This window comes from Sinocyclocheilus grahami, unplaced genomic scaffold (assembly GCF_001515645.1).
Source record: "Sinocyclocheilus grahami isolate Dianchi unplaced genomic scaffold, SAMN03320097.WGS_v1.1 scaffold674.1, whole genome shotgun sequence".
Classification (NCBI taxonomy): Eukaryota; Metazoa; Chordata; class Actinopteri; order Cypriniformes; family Cyprinidae; genus Sinocyclocheilus; species Sinocyclocheilus grahami.
This window is the reverse complement of record NW_015505853.1, coordinates 1,209,329-1,220,028: the sequence shown is the minus strand read 5'-3', so window position 1 is coordinate 1,220,028 and position 10,700 is coordinate 1,209,329. Positions and strand designations below refer to the sequence as shown.

Genomic DNA, 10,700 nt, shown 5'->3' with positions numbered 1-10,700 from the left:
ATATATTTATTAGGAATATTAATTAATAAGTTATATTTAATAAAGATTTAAATAAAACCAATTGATAAATGCTGAATCAGAACAATTATGACTGTTAATTAAATATCAAACCAACATCAGATAGATATGTAGCTAATTTTTTCATAATAAAATGAACTAGGGCCTACATTTTAAATACCTGGGGCATTTTGTCACTTTCTTTGCCATTTTTAATTTCTGATGCTGGTGTGGAGTAAAGCAGTTTTTACATGATGTTTGCTGTGTCCAATCAGTCATCTAAACGGCTGCTCCCTGGAGAACATCAGCAGACCGTCTCTCCTCATCACAGACTCCTTCAACGCCTCGTATGTTCAGCCTCGCAGGAAACAGCGTGATGAGCAACTGCTCAGTAAGTTCAGACTAAACCAGCAGTAAAATTAGTTTGGTGATTTGTCATCAGACTTATTTGCATCAATGAAGCAGACTTCCTAAGGCTGTTATTTTGGATAAGTGTGACATTTGACCTTCTATTCCAGCCAATGTCATGGAGACCCTCCGCGGCGACGGGAACGTGCTGATCGCGGTGGATACCGCGGGGCGAGTGCTGGAACTGGCTCAGCTCCTGGATCAGATCTGGAGGACCAAAGACGCAGGACTGGGCGTTTACTCGCTCGCCCTGCTCAACAACGTCAGCTACAACGTGGTGGAGTTCTCAAAGTCCCAGGTCTCTCTGTCACAGTCAAGTCCTTTTGAAATGTTGTCTGTGTGGTCTACAATAATATCGTAATTGTTTAATGATGTGCAAGCTGCCATTATAGAGTATGTCACTCGCTTTGCAAAAACCAAACAGCTTTCACTGCATCATATTTAATGCCATCTGAATGCCCCGAAATTCAAGACAGACAGGGCCATTTTTTGTCTTATATTTATATCAAATGATATAGTTAAGCAATATCATATGAACAAGAGTGCTGTTTTCCTGAATATCAGCATGATTGCAAATGTTATATTGATTTTATGAAACGGCTCATTTAACAAAAACTTCATATTTTGTTACATTTCATCCTTTTTCTCACAAATTTGAGTTATAAAGTTGCAGTTCTGATTTTATTTTTATGTCTCTATTTTGGAGGTATAATCTGAGAATTGACTTTTTTCTCATATTTATATAAAATATTATAAATGTTATATGTTTTTTACAAAATACTAACGTTAAAAGAAAAAAATATATATAAAATAATTAAAATTTAAGTTAAAGGTTTTTATTTTATTTTGTAGAATATGCTAAAATAAAAAGGTTCCTAAATTCACAAGCACAAGAAATGGAAAGTAGCACATTGAATTAAACATGAAATTTTGAAGTAGAAGGACTAAAAATAGTATTTTTTTGTCAACATTCCAATAATCTTTTTATTTTAATTAGACATTCAAAAATTACTTTCACAGTGTGGTGAGAGAATGATAATTTTTGGATGAAAATACTAAAGTTAAAATAAAAAAAATATATATAAAACAAATTAAAATTTAAGTTAAAGTTTTTATTTTATTTTGTAGAATATGCTAAAATAAAAAGGTTCCTAAATTCACAAGCACTTGAAGCACAAGAAATGGAAAGTAGCACATTGAATTAAACATGAAATTTTGAAGTAGAAAGACTAAAAATAGTATTTTCTTGTCAAATATACTCCAATAATCTTTGTTTTATTTACAACTTCAAAAAATATTTTTTTTGCAATGTATATATAATTAGTATTTTTTATTTTGCACAAGATGCTCAAGTTAAAATAAAATATTTTGAATATAAAACAGGCAACAACCCTACATTTAATTTATTTAAATGTATTAAAACTAGTGATAGTTTTGAATAAATATTAGCAAATTTGTGTGCTATGGCAGTGTTCAAGATTTATTCTCTTTTTTTTGTACATTGCTAAAATTAAAATTAAAATATTTGTATTTTAAAATACAAAAAAAACCAAAACATTTTGTTTAAATGTTTTTAAGAGGATTAATTGTATTAGAAAGCAGTGTTTAGGATGTGTCTTCCTTATATGTGGCCTGCAGGTGGCGCTCACCCTGTAGTCTGAGAGATTGTCACAAATCAGCATTTGGTAAAAATGTGTCACGCCTTTACTAAGATGTAGCATCATTCATCACGTATCCTAAAATACCCAGGTTTCTCCCAAACACACTCAGATACTGCTGTCAGTTTTAACAGAATAATTAGCACTTATGCCTAATAACCCTCCATCCTTCTGTAATTAATTGCTCTTCTGTGGTTTGTGTGTTTGTTTGCTGAACTGAGAGATAATGTGAGTGATTCTAATCTTCAGTGGTGTGAAAATGTTTTAAAACATTTGAGATCTGAGCTCAATTTAATGCTGATGCATTTGCCAGCATTTTACAATGATCATTTTGATCAATTTTAAAGCTTAAGTATAAAAAATATATATATATATAATTAACTCAAACATCAGAATGAAAATGATAATATTTCAGAAAGAAAATAGACAATTCAGCATGTCAACACAATATCTGCTAACATTTACTATTTTTCATGATTTATAGTGTAAATTAAATGTATGCATAGTTATTATATTATAAAATGTAATAATTAAAATAAGATGTCAGAGCTTTTCAGGTTCTTACCATTTTTAAAAACCTCATCAAATAAAAGTTTTTTGATTATTTTGTAAGGTTAAACAATATATTGTCATTCTACAGGTATTGAATCTTATAATATTATAATGTTATATGTTATATGTTTTTATTATCATAATAATATACAAATGATTTTAAATGAATGAATGTGAAAAAAAATCTCATTGATACTTTGGTTAAAAAAAACCATGAGTCTACTCTAGGTTTGAACTTAAAAATGTGAAATACTTTTATTTTATTACAGACTAATCATACTGTGATTAGTCAAATTCATCTCTGTCAGTGTTGTGATACATGTATACTTTACTTTTCTCTAATGATATTGTTGTAGTGTTTGGTCATATTTTTTATGGCAGACTGACCCAGATATGGCGTATTGATGCATCTGTTGTGTCCCTCAGAGCTCGAGTCACATACATCGATTATGAAGGCCGTTCTGATGGCGACTCCATTAAGAAGATCATAAACCAGATGAAACCCAGACAGCTAATCATCGTTCACGGGCCGCCTGAGGCCAGTCAAGACCTGGCCGAGTCCTGCAAGGCCTTCAGCGGGAAAGACATCAAAGTTTACACGCCAAAACTGCAGGAGACGGTGGACGCCACCAGCGAGACCCACATTTACCAGGTAATCATTCTATCTGTCACACAGAACCTGAAATTAAACAATCATATGTATTTCAACAACTTTTATATTTATTATAATTATATATATTTCAACAACTTTTATATTTATTATAATTATATATATTTCAACAACTTTGAGAAATGCCAACTAAAATGATACAGTGGGTACGGAAAGTATTCAAACCCCCTTAAATTTTTCACTCTTTGTTATATTGCAGCCATTTGCTAAAATCATTTAAGTTAATTTTTTTCCTCATTAATGTACACACAGCACCCCATATTGACAGAAAAACACAGAATTGTTGATATTTTTGCAGATTTATTAAAAACGAAAAACTGAAATATCACATGGTCCTAAGTATTCAGACCCTTTGCTCAGTATTTAGTAGAAGCACCCTTTTGATCTAATACAGCCATGAGTCTTTTTGGGAAAGATGCAACAAGTGTTTCACACCTGGATTTGGGGATCCTCTGCCATTCCTCCTTGCAGATCCTCTCCAGTTCTGTCAGGTTGTGTGTGTGTATATATATATATATATATATATCAGTATAGTTGCCATTTCTCAAAGTAAAAATATAATTAGGACCATTATTTTATTTTTTTTACGAAGTATACTTAAATATTGCTGTTTATTTGTTGTTTTTGTTATCGTTTTAAACCATTTATTGTATTTTATTCCTATTGCTTAAATTTTTTCTAACCATTTTTATCACCTTTTTGCTTTGCAATTTTTTTTTTCTATTAATTTTTATTTTTTTTTAACAGTGTAACAAATAAATTTTTAAAAATATACATATTCCATTTAGTCTCAATTAATATTGGGTAAAAAAAAAGAATTCTAAAAATATATTTAAAAAAATTAGCGAAATTAATTTGTCTATCAGTATCTATCATTGTCATCATGTTGTTAAAAACAGACACATTTTAATAAAAAATTATTAAAATGACCAAAACGCACAACAAAATTCTTAACTTTAACTAAAGTTGAAAACATAAAATATAACAATAAAATCTCATTCAAAATATCAACAAAAATTATAAACTGAAACTTATTTTATTTCGGCTAGTCACCAAGGCAACATTCCTCATTTTTTTTAAGTTTGTTTAAGCATGACTAAAATGAAATAAGCTAAAACTAATAAATAAAAACGAAGCAATACTACATAGACATATTAAAAAGAATAAACAACTGATAACATTTCTAAAGCTTTAACTCAAAATAAAGTGAAAACAAAATATATATATAAATAAAATATATTTTTGTAATTGTTTTGCAGTGTGACATGCTAAACTCCATCTTACTGCTCAATATATAAATATTAAGATATTAAATATTTCACAAAAGTTTCTGGGAGCATTAAGTTGTGAATGTTTCAAAACAGCATCATTTACTTTAAATATCATTTTATCTTTGACATTACACAAAGTGTCCAGTCTTCTGAAATGTTCACAGACTGATGAAGCTGTAAATGTGTCTGTAGGTCAGACTGAAGGACTCGCTGGTCAGTTCGCTGCAGTTCTGTAAAGCCAAAGACACGGAGCTGGCCTGGATCGATGGCGTTCTGGACATGCGGGTGGAGAAAGTGGACACGGGTGTCGTCCCAGAGATGGGAGACGCTAAAGAGGAGACGGAGGACGGAGAGCCAGCCGTGGACGTCACGCCGGACCTGACGACTGAGCCCAGCGCCGCGGCTAACCAGCAGGCCATGAAGACTCTGTTTGGAGAAGACGACAGGGAGATTTCAGAGGAGAGCGACGTCATTCCCACGCTGGAGCCGCTGCCTGCTCATGAGGTGAGAGCACTAACAAAAAAACATTTTTGTTGCTTGAAAAAAAATATAAACGTTAACTTTAATAAAATATAAAAATATATACTACTTTTTTTTTTTTTTATAAGTTTAGTTCAGCTAGTTTCCAAATGACATTGCTCATTTTCGTTAAGTTGATGTACTAAAACTACTGAAACTAAAAAATATATAGACATCTTTAAAAAAAAAAAAAATTACTAAACTAAATACTAACTAAAATTAAAGTGAAAATATAAAAATAAAATTATTTACAAAAACTATAAATTGAATCATAATGTAATTATAGTTATAATATATTACAATATAATAGAATTTCATTTCAGCTAGTTCGCAAGGCAACATTTCTCATTTTCACTTAATTTAAGTTATAACAAAATAGCTATAGCTAAACTAAAACTAATAAATAAAAATGAATAACTATTATAAAATAAAATAAAAATAATAAAGACAAAACCACAACAAAATTGCTAAAACTTTCAAATTGAAAACAGAAAATATTAAAATAAAATCTAATTCAAATTATTAACAAAAATCCTGATCTTAAACTAATTGTTTTTCAGCTAGTTGCCAAGGCAACATTTTTCATTTTCATTTAAGTTAAAGTACTAAAATAATTAAAACTAAATAAAGTAAGACTAATAAATAAAAATGAACAACTACTATATAGACACATTTAAAAAAAAAATTATAGAAGCAATGACAAAAACACAAACATTTCTAAAACTTTAACAAAAATTTAAATGAAAACAGAAAATATGGGAATAAAATGTAATTCAGAATATCAGCAAAAACTATAAACTTAAGCTTATTTATTAAATTATTAATACTACTATATAGACATATTATATTTTACATTTATATAATACTTATTATTAATTACACACACACACATATATATATATATAAACTAATAAAAATCGCAAAACAACAAAATAAAATTACAATTAAATTAAAAACAGAAAATATAAAATCTAATTTTAAATATTGAACAAAAATATCAATGATATTGAAATAACTCTAGATTTATGGCTTGTTGGTTAGAGAATGCAATTCTGCTGTCATGCAGTCTTGCAGAGAGAATAGAGGAGAATATATGTGCAAAGAAGAGAGTGAGTTACAATGTAAATTAGGATAAAATGAGCTCATGATGAAGGTTGAAGTAAAGCTCTATATTCTACAGCTGATCACCAGAGAAAAGACATTGGAATAGATCTGCACTGAACAGATGAACAGATAAGGTGTTTTGTTGAGCATGCATGGGAAATACAACACGTGTTCTCCTCAGGTCCCGGGTCATCAGTCTGTGTTCATCAACGAGCCTCGCCTGTCGGACTTTAAGCAGGTTCTGCTGCGTGAAGGGATCCAGGCCGAGTTTGTGGGCGGAGTTCTGGTGTGTAATAATCTGGTGGCTGTCAGGAGGGTGAGTGGAATCAGATTACGCCGCACAGTATGGAAATCATCTCTCATGAATATTTGATCAGTGGCCGGCACATTATGAGCCATACAATCAGGATGTGTTCTCAGTTTGTGTTGCAAAAAAACAAATCTGGATCCAGCAACTCTGGAGACTTTTACGTTCGTTTTAAAGACATTTATGCAGCGATCTACATATTTTACAATATAGTAATGTATCTATAACCTGCAGCTTTTTAAGCACATGTGCAGCTTGTTGCATCTTGTCATGCTACATACATGCACAAGAAGTAAATCTGTCCAGTGAGTTCTTGCTAAGCTGTCAGTGCAAGCATCATTGGCGTTGTCTCCTATTCATGGAAAATACTACACTTGCCTATTGTATCCCACAATGCAATGCTTCTGAACACCTCACTGCGCTGCTGTACAACACTGACCTCACTGACCCCTCTCTCTCTCTCTCTCAGACGGAAGCGGGCCGCATCTGTCTGGAAGGCTGCCATTGTGATGACTACTACAGGATTCGTGAGCTGTTGTATCAGCAGTACGCTGTAGTTTAACGGATCTCAATCAGCTCCAGCCCCTCCTTTCATTTCCTTTCCTTTTGTAGGTTTTGAGTTGTGTATATTTTATTATTGTTTCCCCCCACGTTTACATGGCAGACATTCTCTCTGAAAGTGACCCAAAGTGAGAGAGCATCTGTCTGGACTGAAGAAGAATCGATGCTACAGTCTTTTTGTTCTGAACTGCTGGATGCAAAGAAATGTTTAAGCCTTTTTTTTAATCCCTCAGATAAATTTTCATAATGAAGCGTCGTGTCTGTGTGGGTTTGTGCATTTACATTTATTCATTTCAGTGCTTTTATATAAAATATCTTGGGCTTGTTCAGCATAGCATACTACCATCTGCAGTGTTTAGTATGTATTCCGTGCATAGTATGCTCATTTTCTGTATGGCTATGCATGGAAATATGTACTAAATTTGGCGAAATGTGCATTGCGCGGCTTTTTCTTGAGTTTATATCATGCAATTCTGAGTTTATTTCACGCAGTTCTGAATTTATATCACTCAATTCTGAGTTTATATCGCGCAATTCACACTTTTTCTCATAATTGTGGGGGAAAAGTCAGAATTGTGCATTATGCAACATGCTAGTATTTCATTCTGAACATATTCTTCGAGCTCTGCATTTTATGCATGTGTGTTCCCTAGAAATCCAACCAGTGACCTTTAACACTCAACCCTATGAGGATGCTGGGATAATAATACTTCTTTCTAACACGCTACACAAACAAGACACCATAAATCATTTTTATTCTCATATTAACTGCCCTGTTGTCCTGCATGTAGTCTTTGAGCTCGTGACAAATCCACGTCATGCCCTCTTTCTTTGACCTGAATAACTGATCCAGGGTCAAAGCTTCCTGCGATATTCATAAATATTTCCAGCACGGCTGATCCTGAGTCAGCTGTTTGGACGCACGATCTGCCAGCACAGCAAACATTATGGCCCAGATACGTTTATTCTCATCTCTATGCAAAACACTCAACAATAATATGGGATTAGTCACTTCTTTTGTCAGTTTTCACTTTCTCTACTACTTCAAAATTGGTGGTTTTGTGTTTCTTAGTGTCTTCCACAAAGCACAGAATCCTTTAAACCCAAGATGATCTATATCTGTTTAGAAGAGTGTCTCCTGAATCATAAGAAAAACAACCCTAGATTGTATTTCCTCTTCCATCAAGCTCCAGCTCGTCACAGTTGACCGGGCATCTGTTGAACCTAGATTCATTTGTCAGACTCCCAGATGGTGGAGTGTGACCCATCAGGCCAGAGAAGATGCTTCCACTGACCCACGGTCCTCCCGGTCGAGCTGTACACCTTCCTGACTGACACTTGGCACTGTGCTCTCAATTCATGAAGGTATGAAAATGAAGCACTTTACAGGACCCTTGTGCTGAAATTGAGCATAAAGGTCATTTGGAAATGTGTATGTTGAAAATAAGAATGTTGATTATGTGCGATGCACTTCAGTTTTTAGCTGTGTGTATGTATAACCTACTGCTCTGCGCATTTTATTGACAGCAGCAGCACTTCAATCTCTTTAAAATTGCAAAAATCTGTCATTTTCACACTATAACCCAGCTAGCAGGGAATGTTCTCAGAACGTTCTGTCAAGGTTCTCTCAAAGTTATTACCAAATGTTCCTACAGTAACATTCATAGAACATTTGTCTGGTCTTAATAATGTTTGAAAATCATTCAATGTTTGAAACCCCTTAGTTGTTATCAATTCACTGTAAACCACGGCTTCTTGGGGCTTATTGATTTATTTCCATAATGTTTGCAAAACATTAGCACAAAAACGTTATTTATACATTGTTTATGAAATGTTTTTTCTGAAAAGTTTTAGTTGGACATTCGTCAAACCTTTTTAAACTGTTCTTTAAATGTTATCACGTGTTTACAATGTTCAGAGAACATTTAAAGTAACGTTCCCATAATGTTTGCAATATGTTAACACAAAAATGTTATCTGTACATCATTCATGGAAAGTTAATTTTTTTATGTTTTAGTTGAACATTCGTTATTACTTACTACTTTTTTCAGAACGTTCAGAGAACATTCAACACTAACGTTCCCATAATGTTTGCAAAATGATAAACGTTTGCAAATCATTCGCACAAAATCATTTATACATCGTTCATGGAACATTTTTCTGAAACCATTTAGTTGGACATAAATCGAACCTTTTTCAAAGATGTTATCACTACTTGTTTCACAATGTTCAGAAAACATTTAAAAGTAATGTTCCCATAATGTTTGCAAAACGTTAGAACAAAAATGTTATCAATACATCATTCATGGAAAGTTTTTCCTGAAACGTTTTAGATAACGTTTTTTAAACATTATTACTTACTACTTGTTTCAGAACGTTCATATGACTGTAAAAAATAACAGTTCCATAATGTTTGCAAAGCATTTACACAAAAACGTTATTTGTCCATTGTTTATGGAACACTTTTTTTCTGAAACGTTTTAGTTGGACATTCGTCAAATGTTCTAAACATTATTGCTTACTAGTTTCAGAACGTTGCCATAATGTTTGCAAAATGATGAAATGGAACGTTCCCTTAATGTTTTCTCTAGCATAACAGAGAAAAAAAGTTTTCAAAACGTTTAAAACACTGGAATTTTTGAACGTTCACAAATAACTCAATTGGAACTTTGTTAGCTGGGAAGAGATAGACGTTCAGGAGCGCAGTTGAGCGGACTGAGTGATGGGCACCTTTTCCTCTGTTGCATAATAGTTTTATACTCTGGAGATGTTTAAATGTAAAGAGTTCATGTGAACGCCGTCCTCGTGTTTTATGTCCCCCAGAATAAGTCAACTCCAGTAATCCTCTCTGTGAAAGAGTTGAAGAGATTTAGAAAAGGCGAGCGCGATTCCTCGCTAAAGTGGAGCATGATTCCAGCTCCACCTCTCTGCTTTTCATTTTGAAAAGTGACAGGGACCAGCAGAAATGTCCATCAGCTAATCCTCTTAGCGTTCATAATGCTGACTCTGCTTTAATGGACCTGACAGCTGAGCTGTAGACCAGACCGGCCAGAAATGGACCGTTGTGTTCCCGGAGCACAGAGTTCAGCCGCTCATCCTCAGCGGAGGCGAGATGGTGACAAAAGCGCTGTACTAAAGCTAAAACCTACCTAGACAGCATTTTAAGACATCATCTCCCAGTACGACAGCTGTTTAGTAAGATATATTCCTCTGTAGCGAATCAGCTCATGGGGAAATATGAATAATTAATCATAACTAGTTATAATTAATTATAAATATTTAGATCCGCTGTAGATATTTACTTGGCCTCTCAGGGTCAACTGTCTGTCAATTCTAAGAACGTTAATTTCCTGGTTAAGGGAAATAACTTTCTTACTGTACAATTCTACACCGAGCTTGTAGCATAAATCTGCATGATTAAGTGACTCCAGTTATGAGCAAACAATGAACAACGTCAAGTGTGATACAAGTAAGACTTTATTAACTACATAAACACTTAAACTAGTCTAACATACTACATAAACGCTTAAACTGGTCTAACCTACACATAAACACTTAAACTGGTCTAACCTACACATAAACACTTAAACTGGTCTAACATACACACACACACACACACACACACACGCATACAGTTGGTATAGGAAAGGGTT

The 10,700-nt window shown here is 33.3% G+C and overlaps 1 protein-coding gene across 1 annotated transcript in view; it reads left to right on the top strand.

Moving 5' to 3' along the window:
* Nucleotides 1–7,275, top strand: part of LOC107559080 (cleavage and polyadenylation specificity factor subunit 2-like) — a 15,747-nt gene extending 8,472 nt beyond the window's left edge. The window contains exons 7-12 of the mRNA XM_016242811.1: nt 273–388; nt 516–717; nt 3,042–3,267; nt 4,749–5,060; nt 6,361–6,495; nt 6,956–7,275. Of these exons, the coding sequence (XP_016098297.1) occupies nt 273–388; nt 516–717; nt 3,042–3,267; nt 4,749–5,060; nt 6,361–6,495; nt 6,956–7,048 (1,084 nt within the window). The 3' untranslated portion in view covers nt 7,049–7,275. The remainder of the gene's footprint in view (nt 1–272; nt 389–515; nt 718–3,041; nt 3,268–4,748; nt 5,061–6,360; nt 6,496–6,955) is intronic.
* The last annotated feature ends 3,425 nt before the right edge of the window (nt 7,276–10,700 follow it).